The sequence below is a fragment of the Ovis aries genome, chromosome 23, assembly GCF_016772045.2.
Source record: "Ovis aries strain OAR_USU_Benz2616 breed Rambouillet chromosome 23, ARS-UI_Ramb_v3.0, whole genome shotgun sequence".
Lineage (NCBI taxonomy): Eukaryota > Metazoa > Chordata > Mammalia > Artiodactyla > Bovidae > Ovis > Ovis aries.
The window spans coordinates 2,429,184-2,454,586 of NC_056076.1; the positions used below are offsets into that span (position 1 = coordinate 2,429,184).

Here is a 25,403-nt window from a genome sequence, read left to right on the forward strand (position 1 = left end):
TGGGGCAGCTGCACAGTTTAAATTCCCTGATTCTCCAGGACACTCAGAGGCCCTGCATGAAGGAGACATGGCTCTGGCCCTGAAGACTGAATCGTAGTGTGTCATCAGGGAGCTTGGGGTCCTAAGATAGGTTCCCTAGGGCACTGCGTTTGCGGAGCACCTCGCAAGATAAACAAAACCTGTACAGGAGTCCTGACGAGGGGCTGTGCCAGCAGAGGGCCGCTTCTGACCCTCCTAGCAGCCCTGCGCCCCCCTGCCTGCAGCCTGGCTGGGGGTGAGTTAGGGTGAGGGCTGGGGTGAGGATCTGCAGCTTCTTCAGGGCTCTTTCCAGGATGCCCACCTTCCCTGGACAGCTGTTCACAGCAGCAGCTCCGTCCCCTGGTTCTGATCACATTTAGTTTGTAAGGGGCTCAGCACTCCACCCCGCACTTACTTTCTGGGAAATTTAGAAGTTTTTCTCATCTCCCACCGTCCACATAGAGGTCAGGTTGGTGTCTGCTACCTCTCTGATAGCTGGTTCCACTAACCCTGATCATCACCATCCAGCTGACACCCAGAAGAGTCTGAATTCTGCACAGGTCACCTCCAGTCCTTTGGCACCCTGATGCAAAGAGCTGAGTGACTGGAAAAGACCCTGATGCTGGGAAGGATTGAGGGCAGGAGAAGGGGATGAGAGAGGATGAGATGGTTGGATGGCATCACCATCTCGATGGACATGAGCTTGAGCAAACTCCTGGAGACAGTAAAGGGCAGGAAGCCTGGCGTGCTGCAGTCCATGGGGTCGCAGGGCGTTGGACACAATTTAATGACTGAACAGCAGCAACAACCACCACTGTCCAAGTCCTCTTTACCAGCCAGGACGTGGGACATCCTGTGGGACATCAGCTCACTGTGTTGCCTTAAAGGACCACGTCAAGCAGGAACCTAGACACAAATGATTCTCGTATTTTAGGGGCTAGGTTTCTCAGAGTGTGGTGGGGGTCAGGGTGTGCTTCGGTTGTTTTTATTCTGGTCCTTTTGGATGTCTGAAAACAAAATAACCCTGGACTGACAAGCTAAGACCAGGGGTTTACGAGGTGGGGTCCCATCCGGCGCCGTCTTGCTGGAAACAGAGGATAAATTATATTTCAGACTCAAGCCCAAAGCATCACTGGTTTTGAAGGATCATTTGTACTGCTGTATGGCAGATGCTGTCTGTTTTAAAAGGCAGATGATGATTACTTTATTCTGTCATTATCTCTGTGTGTCAAGACTCATTTTTAAAGAGAGAAGGATTTGAACCAGGTATTAAAAGCTAGCCTTGTTGATTTCAGACAGTGTTTGGAAATTGTTATGTGAAGAGAAAAAGGACATAGCAGTACTGACTTGGCAGATGGCCTTTCTGAAAAGGCATGGAAGGGTCGTGTTTAAAGCCACATTAAGTAACAGTCCTAACAGTAAAACATGTGTATTTATATGGAAATTTTTACATAGGATTAGCAACACCAAAATAAAGTGTGTGATGGGAACTTAAAGCAGATTTTAATGTGAAGGTAGATGAAAACCTGTACAAATATTTATACTCTTTTTTAATAAAACTTCATTCGTTCATGAAGACAGGCAAAGCCCCAGATGTCATTTCTGTGGGCTTCTGTGGCAGAATCACCTCAGAGCCTGGACTCTCTGAGACTTAACTTCATTGCTTTCACAACATGTGGGCTTCCCAGGTGACTCAGGGGTAGAGCATCCGCCTGCCAATGCAGGAGACACAGGAGATGCAGGTTCGATCCTCGGGTCGGGAAGATCCCCTGGAGAAGGGAGTGGCAACCCACTCCAGTATTCTTGCCTGGAGAATCCCATGGACAGGGGAGCCTGGAGGGCTACAGTCTATGGGGTCGCAAAGAGTCGGACACGGGTTAGTTGAGTACCAGGCCTTCCTTGGTGGCTCAGCTGGTAAAGAATCTGCCTGCAGTGCTGGAGACCTGGGTTCGATCCCTGGGTTGGGAAGATCCCCTGGAGAAGGGAAAGGCTGCCTACTCCAGTATTCTGGCCTGGATAATTCATGGACTGTATAGTTCATGGGATTGCAAAGAGTCGGACACGACTGAGCGACTTTCACTTCACTAGCAGCAGCAGCAGCAGCAGCATACGTATACACACACACACAACATGTGTTGAAGAAGAATTTGACAAATGTACCCTGGACTCCATGCCGCGTTTGTTCCTGGCTTTGTCTGCCTGGAGCCGCCGTCGGTGACTGTGAGGTCTGTGATCTGTCGGAGCTCTGCAGGACGGCGGTCCCAAACCCCGCTGTTTCCCCATCCGTTTTTCAGGTTAGCCTGCCCATTATGGAGTTTTCTGCAGGCAGCTCATGTGGGTTTCATGACTAATTACAGATGTTCCGGGAGAGCCTGGGAGGCAGGTGTAAACGCAGAGAGGAAGGAGACGGGAGGTGTCACTCACCCCTCACAGCAGGTGAACCCGGACCCAAATGGGTGCTGTGGGCTCCGTGAGAGAGAGATCACTAGGCTGAGGTCTCTGCACTGCATAGTCCTGGCTGCCTGTTGAGACCCTGTGTGTGTAGCCTGTCTGCACAGCTAACCAGGCTGGAAACCAGTAACCGAAAGGCCAGGCACTGCACCAGATGCAGTGTGGACTGCCCTGGGCTCAGCGGTTTCTATTCCACCCTTCAGTCGCCTCTCCCATTAGAGTGTGGCTCACAGTTAGCCCTTTGGAAAGGTGGCTGGCAGCTAGGGGACACTCGGGTGACAGCTTGTCCTGTCTCGTTTGGACCCGGCCCCCAGCTTCGGGAACCCAGCCGTCTGCGTGTCCGACATGGTGCAACAGCTTCGCTCAAACCTTGTCTGGAAAGGCTGTTTTCAAAGCTTCCGGGGTTACGGGGCGAACGTGTGGTCCCATCCTGGCGGAAGTCGGTGCAGCGCCCCCCTCAGCCCGCCCCCTCGCTTCCCCAGGAGAGCAGAGCCAGTGACCTGTCCAGGGCTGCCCGCTGCTGGTGGCAGAGGGGACTAGACTCAGGCTTCCTGCCCCGCACGCCTCGCTTCAGTCACCCTCTTGAGCCCTTCAAGTAGGTCCTGAGCTGTCTTTGGACGTTACCCCCTTTTTACCCCCTCTTGGCATCAAAAACCATGCTTTGGGGGGAGTGTGAGTGATTAAGACCCTCGAGTACAGTGTCAGCGTGGTCAGGGTTGATCAGGTAAACACAGTATTGTAAGCGCTCTCTGCCAAGATGTTTTCAGTTTTCATTTATTTCCTGTAAAAGGCTTCTGAATAATCGTAATCGTGATGGAGAAACAAAACCATAAGGCCTCCACCTTGTGGTGATAAAGCATCCTTCTTAAAAGAAATGGCAACCCACTCCAGTGTTCTTGCCTGGAAAATGCCACGGACAGAGGAGCCTGGTGGGCTGCAGTCCATAGGATGGTAAAGAGTCGGACATGACTGAGCACACACACACACACTCACGCACTCTGAAAGGATACTGATCCTTTTAGGCCTTAAAGAGGACACTTAGAAACTAAAAAGCAGGCAGAGCCAGGTGAAAAGTTCAGGCTCAAACTACAAGCTTATTGGCAGCCTCATATCCGTCACGTCTGTTGTGCTCTGTAGATACTTGTTATTTATTCATACAATTTAGTTAATACAATTTTTCGGTAACAGAGTTTTTTTAAAAAGATTTCACTTGTGGGCTTCCCTGGTGGCTCAGTGACGGAGAATCCGCCTGCCAGTGTAGGAGACGCATCTTCCCTCGTGGGGGATATCCCGCGTGCAGCGGGGCAGCCATGCCCGGCGCCACAACTGCTGAGCCGAGCTTGAGCCCTGAGCATGCGCTTTGCAGCCAGAGAAGGCCGAGCTCTGCAGTGAAGAGCAGGCCCCCCTCGCCGAAACTAGAGCAAGCCCATGCTCAGCGACAAAGGCCCAGCGCAACTGAAAGTAAATAACTGATTTTAAAGAAAGATTCACTTGTAGGATATATTCCTATAATGCTCCGCCGTTCACTGCTGTCTGCAGCGGGGAGTGACATCGTGGGGAACAATGGTCAAGGCTCCGCCCAGGTTGCTGTTAATGAGCTTTGAGCTGTCAGAACATACCTTAAAACATGTGAAGTAGAGAAAAAGCTGCGCCTCTATCCCCCAGGCAGCTCTGATTCCCTAATAAACTGGAGGCTGCACGCATCGAGGGTCCTTTTCCTGCAGAAATTCAGCTCCCTGCCCAAGTCGCTGGGTCAGCCTTGAACCTGTGACTGTGAACTTGTGTCACCCAAACTTTCCAAACCTCGTGAGCCTCATCATCTGTGAAAGGAGGAGCTTTGGAACAGCACCCACCTCCGCCTGGACAGGAGCAAGTCGGGAGGATGGACGTCTGGAGAGGTCCCTCCCAGGGCACGCAGGCAGCACCATCACACTGGCCATCCTCTCGAGCCTCCCGCCTCGGTAGAGCCCTGTCCACTGAGTCCTGCTCTCCCGGAACGTCTCCCTCCCTTTGCTTTATCTGTACCTGCCGCCGGCCCACATCCCTCACCCTCTGCAGTCCCGCACGCCCCAGTGACCACGCAGAGCCCTGACAGCTCTGAGCCCTGTGCCTGCGGGGCCTGATGGGGTGATGACCACGCCTGCCTTCTTTTCCCCGCTCAGCATCTGGAAGCTTGTGGGAGGAGCTCACCTGGGAAGAAGGTGCCAGGTGGGAGACTGACTCTCTCCCTGGGACCGCCGTGGGGCTGCTGGTCTGAAGCTGGAGCGGTGAGATCGGCAGTCCCAGGGTTCACGTGTCCTCTGTGTTTTCAGGAAGATGAGAACTCGGGCTGTAGGTCTCTTGACCGCAGACCTCACACCAACCTGGGCCCGAGCAATATGTTCCCTCCCCACGCACAGTTATCAGGAGCCGTCATGTCTGACGCCAGGGAACATGTGAGCTGTTCTGGAGGTGGATTAAGTGCACGAGCTCAGCACGCCCCCTGCCCTTTGCTCGCTGGCTCTGGCCTTGTGCGAGGCCCACGATGTCCGTGCTTCCTGTCTCCAGCGCCAGCATCCTGGTCATGGGCACGCCGGTACCTGTCACAGCAGCACACATGTGGCCCCCACTGCACTCGGCTAGTAAAATATTAACTGGTCATTTCCACAGCCCTCCTGGAGTAAACATGTACCCTCCGGGACCAAAGCCTCAGAGCAAGCGGCAGAGAGCCTACAGGAAGGGGCACCCCAGGGACTTGAGCTCTGGGACTGTTTCTCTGGAAGCCCCACCTGCTGGTCTCCAGGTGGGCAGCCCAGGCACAGCCTGACCCAGGGGGGTCAGCGGGGCCCGGCCTCCATGCCCACGGCTGAGTTAGGCCCCGGGACGGGGCTGTTTGCCGACGCCCCACCTGCTGCGGAAGGTGTGTGTCCTGCATCTGCCTGAGTCCACTTCCCGACCATCAGAGAGCCTGTGACTGCGGGCCTGGTGGGCCAGGGCCCCAGCAGCCCGGCTTCCTGGGAGCTGCGGTTTTCACACGGAATTTCCTATCTTCCTGTTGTTGTCATTATTCACTCAGCCGTGTCTAACTCTCTGTGACCCCATGGACTGCAGCACGCCAGGCTTCCCTGTCCTGCACCAGCTCCCGGAGCTTGCTCAGACTCATGTCCGTTGAGTCAGTGATGCCATCCAGCCATCTCATCTTCGGTCGCCCCCTTCTTCTGCCCTCAGTCTTTCCCAGCATCAGGGTCTTTACCAATGAGTTGGCTCTTCACATCATGTGGCCAAAGTATTGTAAGAGCTACAGAAAGCTAAACATGCTGGCTAACCATATATGTGTGAATATATTTATAAGGCTTTCTAAAAGTCATCCTAACTTAAGCATTGATGAACTACTGTTTGGTTTGCTGCTTTTTTTCCTTCAAGGAGACGCTTTGTTGTCACTGAGAGAGGTGATGTTATGGTAGCACCTGGAGCCGGGGACTCCAGGATGTCACTTGCATCCTGTTCTGGTGAGGACTTTCCTGCAGAGTCAGCTGATACCGGGGACCAGGCTCAAGGAACCACAGTCAGACTCCACAGCGCCGTCCTTTTGCCGTTCTGTGATTTCTTTTTTTTTTTTTTTAATGGTTTTTGAGAACTTTCAGGCAGTGTTCGTCCGTGGTGTAAATCTGATAAGCCTGGAGAAGATAGAGAGTTAGTTGCTCAGTCATGTCCAACTCTTTGCAACCCCATGGACTGTAGCCCACCAGGTTCCTCTGTCCGTGGGATTTCCCAGGCAAGAATACTGGAGTGGGTTGCCACTTCCTTCTCCAGGGGATCTTTCCAACCCAGGGATCGAACCTGGGTCTCCTGCATTGCAGGCAGATTCTTTACCAGCTCTGGGACTGTGGTCAGTAGCTGTGGATATTATGTGATAACCCAGCACGAAGTGTCCCATCCCCTCAAATCTAGAAGCTGCTTTCTTCTGATACTTCCTATGCGAGACCACAGGTGGTCTCGTGCTGGAAGCTTGAGGGTGCGAGGGAGTTTGGGGGGAGCCCGAGGATCTCAGAGGTCAACATCACAGGCGTTCCTGAAAGCAGGGTGGCTTCTTGGGCATCCCGCCCCGGTTCCCATCCTAAAATGGGCTTTTGTTTTGTCTCGTTCACAGGAGCGTGTGGGGGTTTATTTGGGGTGGTTGTTCTGGTGATGGTGGTGACTGTTTACTGTGTTCTGAGCACAGGGTGTTACAGGAATGTTTTTGACCTGGGAAATAAAAATGATCGTCTGCAGAAAGCTGGCATGAGCCCGGGGGTCCTGGTGGAGGGAGGAGGCAGGGATGGGGGTGGGAGGGGAGGAGGAGGACAGTCCCCAGCGCGGTAGGAGCCCTCAGTTGGTCTCACTCTTCTCTGTTGGGCCCTTTGACTTCCTACGTGAGCTCCTTGCTCTTTCACACGCGCTCTCTGGGTTTTCCTTTAAAGGTCAGAGGCGCAGGCCTACTGTCTGTCGTTCAGAATCCTTGCAGCCCCCGCCCACCTCTTAGGGGGCTGGGATCTGTGTGGTCTGTCAGGGTCCACACCCCAAGACAGGCTGTGCCCAGCACAGAAGGGCGGCTGGGAGCAAGCCAGCAGCTGCCGCTTGTGGGGTGCCAGGCGGGTGCAGAGGGTGTGGGGGAGGCGGAGGGCCCGCCTTCAGCTCTGCATCGCGTTCACTCCGCCTCGCATCAGCGGCTCCCAGAAAGGAAGCACGGTGCCCCTTGGGTACCTCGAAGCCCCTTCAGCGTGTAGTTCACAGGAACTCGGGGCTGCGAGTCATCTGGATCAGCTCAGAGGTTAGGCACACAGCGTGACGGTAGTGAGAGCAGTGAAGTTATCACTTTATAGTAAGCCTGAAAGCCTAGTGGGAAGCTGAGGCTCTGATACTTTGGCCATCTGATGCGAAGAGCCAGCTCACTGGGAAAGACCCTGATGCTGGGAAGATTGAAAGTGAAGGGGGGCGGGTGGGGCGACACAGGATGAGATGGTTGGATGGCATCATTGACTCAGTGAACATGAATTTGAGCAAACTCCGGGAGATAGTGGAGGACAGAGAAGCCTGGCATGCTGCAGTCCACGGGGTCACAGAGAGTCAGACACAACTGAGCAACCGAACAGCAAAAAATGCTAGGGCTCCACTAAGGGTTAATACCAAAGGACATGGAATTTTGAAAGCGTTGCTTTAATGATGTTGAAAAGCAGAGAGAGCAGGAGTTAGCCCCCTGGTGGGGTTTTAATCCTGCTGCCAAAGCCCGTGTGAATCCTCTCCGGGCTGGGACGGCTGTGCGCGGATTCCAGCGGGTAGATGTTAAAACACGGACTGTGGATTCAGTGCTTCTGCGGTTTCACACCTGACCCACGTCTGTGATCCCAGGCGACCTCAGCCTCTGGGTCCTTCGCAGCCCCTCCCTGCAGACGACATCCTGCTGTTGCTTGTACCGTCAGTATTCACACATATGCAAGTGCAGACAGGACAGAGAAAAGCTATGAATACTCTGAGCTACTGTACGTGGAAAATTGCACCCAAGTCAGTTGAGAAGGATGAATGGACTTTGGTTTTCTCCTGATTATGAGGCAGTGTATTCACTGAACATCTTTATTACAAGCAAGTTGAACTTTGACAGTTAAAATGTCTGCGATGATTGGCCCTTCGGGGTCATAATTAACTCCTTATTTGTCTCATTCTGCTGCCGGCGTCTCATGTAACATACACGCCATTCTCTAAGGGAGGGAAGAGAGGTGATTATGTTGCCGATGGACTGTCCGGGGCCCGGGGAATTTGAGTCTGTTACTTTATTGAATCCTCTGCAGATGGACTGCAGGTATTATGATCTGATTTGACAGATGAGAAATCGGGAGTTCAGAGAACCAAATTTCTAAGCTCTGCAGTAAATAGTAATTGGCGGGCATGGAATTAAAACCCAAATAAATCTTTGCACATACTTTTCACCAGCTGTTGTTGCAAGATATTGGGCAGGAAATTAAAAAGATGCCCTCTTCCTCATGAAGCTTGAGGATCCACGTACAGGTGTTCATGAGGACCACGAACAGGTGTTGTGTAATTCAGCCGTTTTCTCAAGGTGACTTGTTAGAACAAAGTCTTCTCTTTATCGCGTTGATGAACAGTCTAGAAATGGATGAACACTTTGGATTGAGGCCTCGTCTCTCCCACCGTGAATCTATGGAGACGATGATTTCATGACAATCCCATTGCCTATGAAAATGCACTCAGAGTTACTTCAGAAACAGCGAGCTCAGCCTTTTGGTGTCCGCAGCCTCCCCTGGGTCTCAGTCTCCCCTGCTTCTCTCTTCTTGCCGCCCCTCTTTCACCCCCGAGTCTGGTCTGGACCTAGGAGAAGTCGCGCCGTGTCCTGTGCGGGGCTGTCTTTGACGGAGAAGGGTCAGGGTTAGGACCGAGCAGGAGCGTCGCTTCTGGGTTCCTGAGCTTCTCACCCTTTTCTCCTCCCCTGACCTCAGAGTTTCAGCGCAGATGTCCACATGTGCGAGAGCCCATGTCAAGGGCTCTACGGAAGGTGTGCGACAGCTAGACGGCTGGAAGATGTTTTCTCAACCTGTCAACACCCACCCTGGGGAGTCATGCCACCACTCCCACCACGATGACACAAGCGTGCGTGATCATGAAAACAATATGGAAATTCTCAGTCATCCCAGTGGCTGCTTAGAAATCTCACGTGGGCCTGAATTTGCACCTAAGGAGTACGGGCAGCCGCTATCACCTGGAGTCCACCCTGCTCCCAGTACTGACCCTCCTCTTCCCCTCCCACCGTGTTCCTTTCATATTATTTCACAAAAAGCTTCCTAATAACCCAATGATGCTTCCGGCCTGAGTTCCAAGCGCATTCCACATGAATTTTCCTCTTTCTCTCTGTTTGATTAATTACAAAAATGGAATGGAATAGAAATGACCTCACACGCAGCTCTTCCGCCTGCAGATGGCTCTTTGCAGCGTGTTACAGAGACCAGCTGTGGGGCGCCTCCGTAAGCCCGCCCCCTTCTGTCCCCGGCGGGTGGGGCCCGGTCACCCAGAGTCAGGTCCAGGACCCGCCGTCGGGGCTGCGCCACATGCCTCACGTCCTGATGGCCCCGCTGGTGAGGGGCCCTGAGCTGAGAATGGTCACGTGGCTTTTCCTGTCTTTCTTTTCCTGCCAGTGCAAATTGTGCATTTAAGGCTAGAATCTGCCTACTGGAAATGATGCATAAATGCTCTTTCTGTTCATCTGAGACCGAGGAAGAAGTTTGTACACGCTTAGAAATCTGACCTGGAATGTTTGTTTCTATCTATTCTGTGCCCAGTAGTCTTGAGTTCTAAAAGTACTGATTAATGTATTTCGCAGACAGTCCTCTGAAGGACAGCCTAAAGTTATGCTCCGAGGGGTGATGAAGCTCTGGTCAGAACACACGGCCTGGAGGCGGCCTCCCGTCCGCAAGGGGCAGTGCGGGGGTCTCGTGCCTGGATCAGCTGTGCTTCAGAGCATTTGGTCCAAAGACAGCGCCTCTGTGTCCAGAAGCAACGCTCTCCCCGCCCCCCGATACTGACGTCGCACAGTATCCTGTTAGGTGAAATCCTGAGGTTTGTGTTCTGGAAGGAGGGGACAGGGAGTCAGGATTTGCCTAATACCTGCAGGGGAGGTGACTGAGGAGGCGAGAGAAAGACGAGGCCAGAGGAGGTGCTGCCAGGGGAGAATGTGGATGCCCGCGGGCGGTTCTCTGCACCAGGGCGGGGAACCCCAAAGTCCAGGCTGCCAACTGGAGAAGAAGTTAACTATTTTGCCTGTGATTAATTTCAAATACAACAACTCTGTTCTTTTTTTATTTTGGAAATGACTATTTATATGTAATTGAAAAAGTTTATATAATTTTATCACTTTTATATTTGTATAAATTGAATAGTTGCAAATATATAACTATATATAACTATATATAATTGAAGTATAGTTGTTTACAATGTTTTAGTTTCAGGTAACACAGCACAATGATTCAGATATATAGATATAGACAGATTCCTTTCCAGATTCTTTTTCCTTGTAGGTTATTACAGAATTTTGAGGGCACTCCCTGGCAACCTCTGCACTTTTACTACTGAGGGCCCAGGCGCCACACCAGGTCAGGGAACAAAGATCCCAGAAGCTGCATGATGTAGCCAAAAAATATATATTGAATAAAGTCATCCGTGCTATACAGCAGGCCCTTGCCCTCTGTCTACTTTGTATGTAGCACTGAGTATCTGTTAATGCCAGCCTCCTAATTTATCCATCTCCCATCAAATACATCAGTTGTTATTTGTTAAACAGAGAATGGATGCGCAGATGTTCGATGCATTGTATTTTCTGTATTACATACACCACGCTGGTTATCAGTACTCACGACCCTGCATGGGGGCGCAGAGAGCTGGAAGTCCAGAATGACCCTGGCTCCGCCCCTGCGGTTCAGACTGCCACCCTGAACAGAGAACACACAGTTCTGCGCTTCAACTGCAGCTCAGGCCCCAAGGGGACAAAGGCGAGTCCCCTCCTCCCTGTCTGTGCCCGTCTCATCGAGCAAACCACCGTGTGTGCCTCAGACCTCCATTTCCCCAGTGAGACGACCCCCATAGAGGCGTTTTGGGGGGTGATCCGTGTGAGTGAATTGGGAGGGTGGATGATAGAATACTGAAATTGTCTGCAAAGGTCAACTTGCATTTTTAAAAGCATCCATTTTATTTATTTTTTAAAAGCATCATTTTTTAAATTTAAAAATACTTCGTTGCTAAAAAATGTCAGCCATCATCTGACAATGCAGAGTTTCCACAAACCTTCAATTTGTAAAAACTGCATCAGCGACAAAGAGCAATGAAGCAAAGCACAACAAAATGAAGTCCGCCTGTCCACATTGCAGTGCTCTTAACTGTAGCCACCATGTAAACACACACATTGAAAGCACAGGTTTTTCCACGCGCATGTCTTCACACATGACGCACTCTTGTGGTTCCCCTAAGTCAGCAGTGTTTTTATCGCCACTAGGGCCCTGGCTTTGATTTACCAGAGCATGCTGTCCCCACTTGGATCTACGTTCAGCACTTAATCTGAAATTCAGATCTTGAAAGATCTGCCCTGGGTTCCACCTAAAAAATATGAAGACAGGAAGAGTTTCCACTCTGCAGGGACTTGGCTGTGTGCGGTCTCCCGCGGCAACAACCCACTGCTCCCCACACACAGGAGGCGATGCTATCAGATGCTGTTGCCCCCTTTCTCACCAGTCGACCTGGGGAAGAGCATCCAACATCCTTCACAGTCACCAAGGAGACACTCAGAAATACGGGAGGCTTTGGGGAAGTTCAGATACTGATACTGACATGCTTCTCTAAAGAGTGTCTTTGCAGGAACGAAACTTGCCTTTCATTGGGTGTATGAAATATTTTAGAAACCCTCCCCATGTTTAGAGGACAATTCAGTTTTTTGCTTTTCAAGGAGCGCTGTTCCTTGTTCAGCTAGAAGCTGGTCCTCACATGTTCTTTGAATCATCACACGATGAGGGTGACAGAGGGTGAGATGGCTGGATGGCATCACTGACACAATGGACATGAGTTTGAGCAAACTCCGGGAGATGGTGAAGGACAGGGAGGCCTGGCGGGCTGCAGTCTGTGGGGTCCCAAAGAGTCAGACACGACTTAGCGACCAAACAAAGCAACGTGATGAGTGAACTTTACAATGGTCCTTCAAGACTGGTCACCTGAGCCAGGGGACAGGTCTAAAGTGATGGTGCAAATGGTCCTCATGGTTCCTACAGGTCCAGGGATGCGAGTAGGTCGAGGGACCTGTGTGCAATGAGTTTGGCTGAATTCTTCAGTTGTGTACCTTTCTGGGGGAGAAAAACAGTACATTTGCTGCTAGAAAAGTTTGGGCTAGAAAATTCACATGAGGCACATGGGCTTTTTTTTTCTAATACAACTTTGTCTTCCAAGTTTCAAGGCGAGTGTTTGCTTTCGCAGCACGGGGACTGTTGGATAAGGTCTGTGTGCGTTCTTTTCACGTTCCAAAGCTGTGACCTTCACTTCGTGTTGTTTTTGGTTGATGTTGATTCAATGAATCGTGTCACTCCTGAATGTGGACTGTTGGGTTTCAAGGTTGAAACTCAGTGTCTTTGAGATCCTAGATGATTCAACCAAGCCCTCATCAATCAGATTTCTAAATGAAGAAGTCATTATTTGTAGAAAACCTAAGATTCCCTCTCCTTTCTGTACTTTGATGTATCTTAACCTCCACAGTTTCTAAAGAAAAATTCAAGAACCAGGCAAAGAAATATCACTGGAGTTTGATACCAAGAACTGCCTGAGCGAGCATCGAAGCTCATTCAGGTATCTAATCTGAGTCCTAATTTTACCATTGGCCAGCTAGGGGGATATAGGAAAGCTCCACTCTGCAGGGTTTTTTGTATACTTATTTCATTTTGGTTTTTGGTTGACTCAGGACCTTAGAAGGAAAACCAACCATAGCAGCTAGTAATCTTTCAAGCCTGTTGCTGCTTATAAAGCATTCTCAGGAACAATAAGCAGAAACCCACCAGACTTGGAGAAGATATGATTTATTTTATCTGAAAATTTTACAATATATGTGTTAGGGGCTTTTGGTTTGGAATCTGTGGTGGCTTCATTTTAAGTGGTCTCTAGTGGTGAAGAGAAGTACATGGGGGGCAGACAGCTGAGGGGTTCCTGAACAAAGAGGGCTTTGGATCAGGGCTCCTTTGGATCAGGGGCTAGTGGAGATGCCCCTTTCTGGATACCAAACAAGCACAGGAAATCAAGGAAAGGATGACCCAGGTTTTGCTACTTGGCTTCATGACTGTCTCCATTGGCCTTCCTTGCTCACCTGCGTGTCCTGGCAGCCCTCTCACAGAGCCCCTGTACATTGGTTTGCAGAGACCCCTGGCAGATAGGGTAGAACCAAGACTTTCTGGGCCAGGTATCCTTTCAGAGAAAACTCAGCCGCCTGCCAGCTCTTCCTGGGCGGTGTTTCTGTGCTGCTTTATTTGAGGTTGCAAGTACCTGGAAAAGAGAAGCAGATGTTTTTCAAGAATGTTTATGAAACTTCTGTTTTTAAGGTGCACATTAACGGGGCCCAAACTCTTGCATTTGCAGCTCACTTCGTGAGATTATGTACATGTCCTCTAGAATTTGCTTGGGCAAATCTTTATCCATGGGCATTGGAAACCCCTTGGTTTCTGCACTGAAGCCGTTCCAGTCTTGCCAATGGCCCCACTCCAGTACTCTTGCCTGGAAAATCCCAAGGACAGAGGACCCTGGTAGGCTGCAATCCATGGGGTCACTAAGAGTCAGACACGACTGGGTGACTTCACTTTCACTTTTCACTTTTATGCATTGGAGAAGGAAATGGCAACTCACTCCAGTGTTCTTGCCTGGAGAATCCCAGGAATGGTGGGGCCTGATGGGCTGCTGTCTATGGGGTCGCACAGAGTCGGACACGACTGAAGCGACTTAGCCGCAGCAGCACCAGCAGTATCTTCCTACAAATGCTGCCGATCCTTGGGACGCCTGTCTGATAAGCGGCCTTTGGTCGGGTCTGCTCCTTCTGCGCTCGCGGGACTCTCAACGCTGCAAGCGTCCTGTGTGTGTCTGTGCAGCGTCCGCAGCTCCTCCCCACGTCTGTCCGTCTCCTTACGTCATCGGGCGTGAAGTATGCCTCTGTCCGTTGGTTGGGACTTGCGCCCGGTCTGTGAGCGCGCTAGAGATGGGCTGATCTTCCTGGACAAGGAAACTCGCTGAACCGTGCGTGTCCCTGGACAGAATCTGGGTCTGGATTTTTGCCAGGGATTAGAGGACAGAGACGCTGCCTCAGAGACTTCAGGTGCCCCTTGAGTTTGGGGGCTTTCGTTTTCTCTCTTCAGAAACAGATGTCGCATTCAGAACGGGATCATTGTTCTGATTGGAAAACCATGTTGGAAACTCTGGAAGTACCACTTCCAAGGCTAACGGCCTCTCTTTCCTTTCAGCATCTGAAGACTCGGGGCTCAGGATGGGGAACCATGCAGGGAAGCGGGACTTTGGTGCCGAGAAGGGCAATAAGGTAAGGAGTGAGCCACCCCCAATCCTTCAGGTGCTCGTATGCCCTGTGGCCGCCAGAGTTTTCCCCTAAAGCTTGTTACTTTCTTTCCCTGGAAACTTCTAGGGCTGAGAATGCTAGTCCTGCACACAGACCAAGACCCGAATTCCTCGGCCAGGACGCCAAGCCCACTGCATTCTCACTGTGGCTGGTCGTCCGGTGGCACCTGCCCCCATGTCCCTTTCCGCACTGATGGTTAGGGTGTTTGGAAGATGCAGGAGAACAAATGGGAAAAAATGCAAGTAAAAACCATCGGAATCCCTCCAGCGACTCAGAATGACTCCTCTGTGGATTTTTAGGCTCGGATTTCCCATTCTCCACCTCATTCCATAGGCATTGGCTTCCCTGTGTGGTGAGGAGCCTCTAGGGATGACCTCTGGGTCCCCAGAGTGTCTGAGCCCCTTAAACTGATGACCCATCACCAGGGCATCTCTGTCCACCGAGGAGTCATTTCAGATCATGAGGAAATAGCCCTGATGTGTGTGCGTTTCCCCTGTCCTTTGTAGGAGGGAAAGTTTACTTATCCGTTGTCTTTGGTCCTTTAACTCAAGACTAGGGGACAGTTCACAGAATGTCATGATGCTGAGGATGGACCTGCATATGCACAGCAGCATTTCATAAATGTCCACTGGGTTGAGTTACGTCATGCTGCAAACCCCAGCCCTCTTTGTCAAGAATCTGTAGTCAGGTTTCATTTAAGAATAATGAACTTTCTGCCATGGGTGCTTCTCTGATCTATATTTGGACTCCAACATTTCTGTATCAGCCAAGTGGGTAATTTTCCGTAATTTGCTTCCATGCCATTCATGTAAACACATGATTACATAACTGTTTTTGTTCCTATTTATAAAGTGCTTCAAACACTTGAGAGAAAACATTGCTTTACCTAAAACAATGTCATGGCTTTCCTTTCCTAATGATTTCAGGCCCAAGGCAACTAGAAGGGGTTTACGTTTCTACGGTGTTGTTGGTTTGGAATTCTCCCCTCCCCGTTGAAAGGAGGACCCGTGTTCTCAGTGTGTAAACGGTCCGAGTAGATACTGACTGGGGACTCCTGGTATTTCCTGTAAGTCGCCTGAGGACTGCCTTACTGATGCTCTCCCTGTGAAGATAGTGGTGACTCTGAACCTTCAGTTACTGTGAAGACGGCTCTGGGCGGTGTCTGCCCCAGGAGCACAGAGGCCCCACTGAGAGTGAAAGTAGAAAAGAAGCTCTTCTCAAGAGAGCCCCATCCTGTTAACACTTGGTATTTTAAGGCTCAGAGCAACTGATTTGCAAGTCTGCTTCTAAAAACCTCAGTGGCTCACAGCTTCTTTCCTGTTGTTGGACATTGTAAAACATCAAAACATCCTTCTCATTGATTTCATTTTTACCAAAGTCAGATTTCTGACCAACAGGAGAGCCCATACTTAGGCTTTTGTTATCTGAAAGCTAAACTTTAACATTCTGATAATTTTTAAAAATGGTCGTTTTGGACCCATGGCTTCTATGGGACGCTGTTACATGTGACAGCCCTCTCCTTTGTTGTTGTTTAGTTGCTAAGTCGGGTTGGACTCTGCGACCCCATAGACTGCAGCACGCCAGGCTTCCCTGTCCTTCACCATCTCCCGGAGCTTGCTCAAGCTCATGCCCATTGAGTCGGTGATGCCATCCAGCCATCTCATCCTCTGCCGTCCCCTTCTCCTCCTGCCCTCAATCTTTCCCAGCATCAGGGTCTTTTCAAATGAGTCAGCTCTTCTCATCAGGTGGCCAAAGTATTGGAGTTTCAGCTTCAACATCAGTCCTTCCAATGAACACCCAGGACTGATCTCCTTTAGAATGGACTGGTTGGATCTCCTTGCAGTCCAAGGGACTCTAAGAGTCTTCTCCAACACCACAGTTCGAAAGCATCAATTCTCTGATGCTCAACTTTCTTTATGGTCCGGCTCTCACATCTGTACATGACTCTTCCTTTAATTTTTTGTAACTTGATGGAAAATGCCTGAGGCCTTTTAGGTGGAGTGGTCTGTGGTGTTACTTAGCATTTCAGCTTAGAAAAGGAAAGATCACACACACTCATGCCCTGCTGTTTACCGTCCTGCATGTTTCTGCAGTCACTCTGGGAGGCTTTCTTTTCACTTACGAGACAGTGGACAGATGAGAGCTTGTCCTGGGAGCAGTTGTTGACCCGTCAACAGGCAGGGGCTGCAGGGAGAGTCAGCCCGTGCATCCTCCCAGCTCTGGTTCTTTGCAGTCCCCTCTCCCCACCGGCGCCGCCACCACCATCAGCTCCGCGTCCACAGGCTCCCGTGGGCTGCCTTCGTGGCCCACAGGCCTGTGTTGGGCGCGGGAGGCAGGGGCTCCTTGTGACGACCCCTCCCATATCAGGCACCCACTGCCACCCCCAGGGGCTCCCTGCCAGGAGCATGTGACCTCTGCCCCCAGGCTCCTCCCCGTGACAGCCCACTCTTGGCTCACTTGTCCTCTCTCCTGATGAAGCTGCACCAGGATGCAGGGAGGAGCTCGTGAAGGAAGGGGCTCCGGCCTTTCTCTCCCTGTTTCAGCCTCGCGTGTCTGCGTGTGGCAGGGTCCCCTCTGGCAGCGAGGCGGCTGTGAGCGCCCTCCTGGCCCATCAGGAGCAGAGTGATGCTGGTGGGGGGAGACCTGTCCTCCAGGGGGACCAGAGGCCTTCAGGCAGGAAGGCCACCTGCTCGCTTTGGGGTCCTTGTTTTCCTGCGTGTCCTGGGGGACTTGGTTTCCAGAAAGCTCCCCTCACTAACCCTCGCTAACTCACCGGCTCTTTCTCAGTCGGAGCGCGGAGTGGAGCGCGGAGTGTATTTACAAGGTCGTTTGGCAGAACTGGGGAAGCACTCAGCCGGGTGACCTGTCCCTGGGGACACACAGTTCTCAGCAGCCCTGCCCGAAGAGACTCCAGGAGGAAAAACCGGTTTCTCAAGCTAAAAATAGCACCGCCTACCCCTTGGGGAGGCTGTGCCGGGCAGCCCAGGGCCCGAGCTCAGGTGGACGTGACTCTGGGCCCCTCTGGGCCCTGGGGAACAGGCACGATCAGAGCCAGCCTGCTTGACCCTCGGCAGAGCCCACCAGTGCTCAGGTCCAGGCCGGTCCCTGAGGCTGCTCTGCCGTCTCGTCTAGGGTGGCTCTGACCGCAGGCAGTCTCTCCCCGGTGGGTCTTAAGGTTTGTTTAACTTTCTGTTTTGAACATTAGCCCCAGTCCACGTGGGGATCAACTTGAAGAAGGAGCTCTCAAATCGCATTGTCTTTTTTCTCACAGGAAACTAGTGAGGCTGTTCGCTAGTTTACAAGCATTGATGTTCTTCAGTCGCTAAGTCGTATCCAACTCTTGTGACCCCATGGAATGCAGGCTCCTCTGTCCATGGGATTTCCCAGGGAAGAATACTGCAGTGGGTTGCCATTTCCTCCTCCAGGGGATTTTCCCAACCCAGAGATCAAACCTGAGTCTCTTGAATTGGCAGGTGGATTCTTTACCCCTGAGCCACCAGGAAGGCCCAGTCAGAAGCATTACAACCAGGAAATGTGAGAAATAAAGAGCACTTTATCTTGGCATTCCCGCATTTTTTCCAAAATGATGAAATCAAGAGTTGATCCATTCCAACTCTGGAAAATCTTACACTAATAATTTTGAAAGCCCGTTCTTCACCTGTGGGATCTCCATACTATTCCTGGCAGTGGTATCTGGCCCACAAAATTTCCCCAAAGGTGCCCAGCCATGTTTCTGGATTTTTCCATTTAATCAACTTAAGAAAAAAGGTACCATGCTGAGAAACAAGGTCGAGAGCAATAGCAGAATTCAGATGCCTGTCGGAATTTTACAGCAGGGAGTAACTGGTTAGTCTGTTTTGTGTTTCCAATTAAACTGATTAGCTCTTTGAGCTATTCCTCCAAGCCCAGAGCGTGCTGGCCGCCCCTCCAGGGATAATCATAGCCCTGGGGAAGCCATTCGGTATTTAATCATCAAACCCCACTGTCTGATGAGCCCTTGCGATGCTGTGCCAGCGACACTCTTAGAAGTGAGAGACGGAGTTTGCAGATACATACAGAAGCACCAAGCAGCTCAGCCCTCCCCACCAGGGCGGAGATGAAAATGTAAATTTGCCAGGAAAATAACTTTCTTGCAAACCTGCCACATCCCCGCTGTGGGACAGATTCTCCCCCCGGGGGTTTGTGCCTTAGTGTATTCCTTTACAGAACCGTGATCCAGCATCATCTTGCCCCAAGTGTGGGGTGCCGTCAGTGGTCTCTCTGATGCAGGAGGCCCCATACTTGCCACCCTGGCCTCCAGAGGAAGAAGCTTTCTACTTGAAGCCGTCACTCGCTGCTGGGTCCCCGCCGTCCTTTCTCCACCCACACGGAAACTAAGAGCCCTGAGGCTCCACTCGCAGATGTGTGTGTCCTTGCCCCCACCGGGTGCTGCTCTTGGGGGGATCCAGTGCGCCCCCCCCCCACCGCCCACACTGCCAGCTCCAGGCCAGCACTGTTCACCTGAGGGTCCCAGCCCCGGGGCAGGATATCGTCCCCGCCGCCTGCCCTGAGGACAGCACAAGTGGGGCCTTTAAACCCCAAAGCCAGGGTGTTTTCTCCCCAGGTCAGGCTTCCTCCTGCGGTTCCTCCTGAACCAACCACGATCGCCATGACTACCACAGTGCACGGGAAGCGGGTTTGCTAAGAGACTGTCTCCCATCGGGTCGGGTCGCCCAGACCCACACGACGGGGCTGCCTGCCGTGCCTTCGAGCAGGGAGTCATTGTTCTGTGCTGGCAACTGTCAGAGCCATATTCGGGGAATTCCATTGTCTCAGGTGAGAACTGAATAACTATTTTTGGAAAACTCAAGTAGTTACTAACCTAAATAAGAGATGTTTTAAAATGTAGAGGGCAGAAAAATAGAAAGTATTTCCCTGAAGACACTTACCAATCTAGTCTGATACTCAGATATGCGGAAACACCTAGTCAGCGTCTGAGAAAGCCCTAGATCATGAGATACGGGCACAGTTGCACTCGAATCTGTCTGCACCGGTCCCAGAGTCCTCCGTCTGCCTGTCTCCCTCCATCTCCGCTCGTGTGCCCATCTGTGTCACACACACACATGCACCTATCAGGAATCGCCCTTCACCGCAACGGTGGGGCATTAAACCACCTTCCAGGCTCTGCTGGGGGCTCACGTGGTTAGGAATCTGCCGGCAATGCGGGAGACCCAGGTTCGATCTCTGGATTGGAAGGATCCCCTGGAGAAGAGAATGGCTACCCACTCCAGTATTCCTGCCTGGAGAATCTCATGGACAGAGGAGCCTGGCGGGCTACAGTCCATGAGGTTGCAAAGAGTCGGACACGACTGAGCGACCAACACTTCGCTTCACAAACCACCTCCTGGTGGGCAGACGGCATGCCATCCAGTAGCTGCCTTGCGTCGGTTCCTCACCATGCAGACCTGCAGGAGCTGCTGCCCTGTGCGCCAGCCACCTGGCGGGCAGTCACATGACACGCATGGCTGAGAAGCACATGGTACAACCCAAGAACCAAATCTTCAGTGTTACTGGTTTTGAAAGGACTTAGATTTTAAGATCCGCATGTCTCAAGGGGCAGTGTGGTCCCACCGTGCTTGCCGCGCCTACCCTTTGTTCCAGCATCCCCAGAACCTGGCAGACTCGCATCAGCTCCTTCTTGTCAATGACAAACACTGGGGCCTCTCTCAAAGTCATACGATTTTGCACAGCAGTGAATATGGAGTTCAGAAGGTAAAGTCCTCTGAAAACACACCCTCATAAGTACCAGCAGCTGCAGAGGTCAGCACCGTGAGCTCCAGCCTCGGACCTCGGCCATGAAGGTCCCCCGTCCCCGCCCAAGGGGACCACCTGCTGCAGGACTGGGAGACGCACGTGGCAAACAGCGTCCATGCGTCTAACTGCTTCTGGGTTTCCTGCACTTCCTGTAGAAGCCTGCCCGCCTGACTTGCTTGGTGCTAGAACTTCAGTGAGCTCTTGAAAAGAGAAATAAAATCATGTAGAAAATGCGCCCTGTCAAGGAGGCCTTCCCAAATCTGTGAGTGATCAGTAGTCTCTGATTCGAGTCGTGGAGAATCAGCATGGGATCTGTGTCTGACTCGAGGAGGACCCACAGGAGTTTAAAATGAAAGACCTTGTCCAGGCCAAACTTGTGAAATCGGCACCGAAGGACCCAGGGCCGCCTCTGAAGGGGGTGTAGTCTCCCAGCCGTCCTCTGGGCCCTGAGGGACGGCAGTGTCCCCAGGGAGGGTGAGGAACGTCGCGTTTGAGAAGCAGCGCTTCTCAGCAGCAGGAGAGCACAGCCTTGCTGAGACTTCTGAGCTCTCACTTCACAGCCGGGCCTGGACGTGCGGGGTCAGCACCCGCCTGGGCTCCAAGGGGAAGGAAGACAGTCTGTCGTCGCAGTCTTGGGTGCCTAGCACAAGCCTACGCTTGATTCTGATTTGTAGGGACTGTGAGGGGGGCATTTTGTTGCCTCTGAAAAGCTCAGAACACGTACACCTTTGTTGGTTGGGCGGCCATGGGCCTCACTAACAGACCTGAGTGAGGCGTGAGACACGGGTGTCATTAGTGAGCAAACCGCCCCCTCAACAGCCCTCATAAAAGTAATGAGGCAGTGACGAAGTGGTGCCCCAGGGAGCATAAACCCGCAGAAGGCAGCTCAGCAGCCCTGATTCATGACCCCACCTGGCTGCGTTCCACCCGAGCTCGGCCCCAGGCCAGCCCCACCCCTCCCAGGATGACCTCGTGGACCCCTGCCCAGGGGCCCTCCCTTCAGTTCCCTTCAGTTCAGTTCAGTCGCTCAGTCGTGTCCGACTCTTTGCTACCCCATGAATTACAGCACCCCAGGCCTCCCTGTCCATCACCAACTCCCAGAGTTTACTCAAACTCATGACCATCGAGTCAGTGATGCCATCCAGCCATCTCGTCCTCTGTCATCCCCTTCTCCTCCTGCCTTCAATCTTTCCCAGCATCAGGGTCTTTTCAAATGAGTCAGCTCTTCGCATGAGGTGGCCAGAGTACTGGAATTTCAGCTTCAGCATCATTCCTTCCAAAAGAACACCCAGGGCTGATCTCCTTCAGAATGGACTGGTTGGATCTCCTTGCAGTCCAAGGGACTTTCAAGAGTCTTCTCCAACACCACAGTTCAAAAGCATCAATTCTTCAGTGCTCAGCCTTCTTCACAGTCCAACTTTCACATCCATACATGACCACTGGAAAAACCATAGCCTTGACTAGACGGACCTTTGCTGACAAAGGAATGTCTCTGCTCACCTGCTAAGCTCAGGCCCTGAGGGGACCTGAGGCCCCCAGCTGAGGATTTAGGGCTTGAAACCCCAGGGGTGTGGAGTCCCCTGCAGTGCACATCTTTTGTGTCCTGTCACCCTACCGTAGGGCTTATTAGGGTTGAGCACACTTAGCTTTTATTAGAAACCACGAACACATTTGCAAAGAGCTGACTTTGGGCCACAAGAGTCGTTCAGAAGAAGTGACACATTGTCAGACATTTCTGAGATGGATCACAGATTCTGTATTGCACGTCCTCCACCTTGCCCTGCCCTCAACACACGCACACACAGACACACACACACACACCTAAATGGAAACAAACAAACTGGGAAACTATTTTAAAGAAAAGTGACACATTGAACACCAGTCATTAACTATAAACGACGTGACAATGAACTTGTCCTCTGGATGAAACTACAGCAGAGCAGCCCACCCCCGAATGGCTCTCGGATGTCCAGCCCCCCCCTCCCACCCCGCCATGAGCCTTCTCTCCTCGCAGTCATGTTCTTGGGCGCCCAGCAGCTGATCACACAGGTCAGGAGCCCGGTGACCTACGAGGCACCTGTTTATCTTCTGGTTTTCAGCTGGTCTCACAGGCATTCCTTCCGCATTCCTTCCCTCCCTGTCCCAGCCCCTGACTCCTGTGTTCCTGCGTCTATGACGCTGAATCATTTCTGAGAGTTGACGGGACAGGGCAAGGAGGCCAGAGACGTTGGCCCGTCATCAGACACGCAGCGCAGAACAAGCTGAGGCAATGCTGAGTTCAGTGAATAATTTGTTTTAAGTTGGGGAAGTATTTGAGCTCGAGATGGATACACGTGGCCTGAAAATCGTGTTCAGGTTCAGTTTGGGGTTTGCATTGGACTGAGAATATAGTTGCAAGTGTGGCACCACAGACAAGATTTCGTGAATTGTTAGGGACTTGAATTTAAGCAGGAAGAGGGTGGAAGAGTTAGATTTCCCAAGAATGGACAGTGTACTGAGCGCCCTCCTTTAGGGGGTCCGGGTGGACTGGCTGGGGAGAGGGCGTGGGTGGTACATGTTTTTAATCCCCAGTCTCTTTGGGGCTCGCCACTTGGGGTGCCCACGGGCAGCTCCCGAGCTGCTGTTTCTGACCCTCTGCCAGGTAATTTCAGAAAGGCCACCGTGTTATTTTATCTTTGAGGACAAGTTTATTTAGAACTCTGACAGTGAAAAGTGTGTCCTTTCGTATGAAAAACTCTGCACTTGCTTTGTTATTAAGGAAAACTTTTTAAAAAATTAATCAAACACAATGTTTTAAATGAAACAAAACCTAAAAATCTAGATTTTAAAGTGATGCTTCCTGTCCTTTTTACTCATGACTAAAGCAATGTGGCTTTAAAGTTTAAATTTGAGAGATTTTAGAGACCGGAATACATTAATGAAAATTTATCTTTCTCTGTGTGTGTGTGTGTGTGTGTGTGTGTGTGTGTGTGTGTGTGTGTGTGTGAGGGTGGGGGACATTTTTTCGTCCACCAGCCTCCAAACTGCAAAATACCCATCAGCAGCTGTGTGGACATCTTCTCAGGCTCAGCCCGAGCTCTGCACTCGGACGAATCTAACACACGATGGTCCTAATTGAGATTTGATATGCACATTAATTTAATTGTCATATGGTTAAACAGAAGTGCAGATAAACTTCATTATTGTTTCCATGACTTTTGATACTTGAAAAACAAAGTCTCTTATTTCCTATGTCCTAAATTATGCTGTTGCACATGTTATATGTAACCAAATGTAAGTCGTGAGTGAATAAATAAGGCAAGTTGTTAATTATTCTAATTCCCCTTGGAGAGTGAGGGTGGCTGCAGCCCGGGCTATTCACAGACGTGCGTGTGTTCACACTTGACCTTCTCCGAGCTGCACTAAATCGCAAAAAAACAGCGTCTCAGAATTTAAAAATAAACTGTTTCTGAGTGTGTTGGGGGGGACAATGCCTCTTTCCAACTCAGTCTGCAGAGTGTCTTTGCCGGCACACCGGGGGCCTGGCCCCCACCCCGGTCCCCCCCACCTGCACCCGCCGCCCTCCCCCCTTGCTGCAGACCCCCTCTTCCAGCTGCTCATCGTGTGCCCCTCAAGCTGGTGTCCACCCACACCCCTGGGCTCATTCTCTTTCCCTGGCTGGCTCCCTTCCACCCTGCAATGCACACCTTGTGGGAACGAAGACTGGCCTGCCTGTGCCCACACCTCCCGGGCCCCTGGGCACCAGCACGGCCAGCAAGTCAGCAGCGCTTCACCCCAGGGTCGGCTTGGGTGCGGTCTGGTCAGTGGGAGGCATCCAAGCTGACCTCGGTAGTGAACTTCAAACCCTGCGGGGCCCTTACTTTTCCTAGAAATATCTGAGCGTGCATTTGCAGAGAGCGCCAAGCACACACTCTAGACGGAGCAAGGAATCGATCCCAGTGGTCTTGGTGATCGACATCCGTCACCTGTGTGTATCAAGCTCTTGAGAGGCACTTGGTTTCTTAATCAAGCTCAGGTGACTCATCTTGCTCTTGATCGGGTGGAAACCAGCTTCAGCCTGACTCTTCCTCTGATTCCTGGAGCGAGTCTGAGCAGGTTCTCTGTTTCGGGGATCCGCCTGGATGATCGTGCATATGGAACTCAGCTAGGAAGAAAAGCACCACAGAGGCAAGTGGCAATTCCATTTTGCAAAACAAGTGTGTTCCTTTTGAGCAAGGGAACCAGAACGCAGGCGCAATCCGAGTTCTCTGTGAAATCTCTCTTCCGTTTATTTCTCAATCTTGTTGCATTAACAGGCACATTAAAGCCTGATTTTTCCTTATGAAGATTTTATTTCTGCCTTTACCAAAATGTGGGGAAAAAAAAAAACAGAAAATGCATATAGTAAAATCAGTAGTGATGAAGTCGAGCAGCGACCATACTAGCTGAGGGTCAGATTCTGTTACAGTCACGACACGTATGGACTATTTCGTGTTCAGGATAGTCCAGGAGCTACATGGTGTCATTATGCCCATTTTGTGTGGAAGGAGGAAACAGAGGAGGCAGAGGTGAGGCTTATATTCAGAAAAATGGTTGGAACCTGGTACATCAGCGTGTTTGTCCTTTAAGCAAAGACACATCTTCCAGTACTAGTCTTCTGCGCTTCATCCTGTCTGCATCAAGGAAGCAGTTGAATACCCACGGGCAGGCTCAGAGCAACAAGTTCAAGGAGAGTAGGCAGGAGAGGTTTTCATTCTACGAAACTAAATGACGTGAATTCACCTTCAGATGAAGAAAGTCAGAATTTTCCGTTACCTTATTCTGTTTTCAGTTACTGTAGACTACCCGTTTGAGCTAAATGAATGTCCTTCTGTGAGTTAGCTTTAAGTGCATTTTAACTAAACTTTCTAGTCACCCAACCATCAAACTCTTTCAGTAAAAGAGCTCCGCTAAAACCCACCTCCCTCTCCCCCGAGCCATGCCCGCCCTATGTCAGCGTCCTTCTCATGCTACTTAACCAGCTGATAGAGCAGTGGCTTACAGAAATAAGCAG

At 51.3% G+C, this 25,403-nt stretch overlaps 1 protein-coding gene across 1 annotated transcript in view; it reads left to right on the forward strand.

Annotated features, from left to right (window-relative positions):
* The window catches only part of MBP (myelin basic protein), a 104,551-nt gene that overhangs the window by 9,777 nt on the left and 69,371 nt on the right, over positions 1 to 25,403 (forward strand). The window contains exon 2 of the mRNA XM_060405498.1: positions 14,469 to 14,542. Coding sequence (XP_060261481.1) covers positions 14,469 to 14,542 — 74 coding nt within the window. The remainder of the gene's footprint in view (positions 1 to 14,468; positions 14,543 to 25,403) is intronic.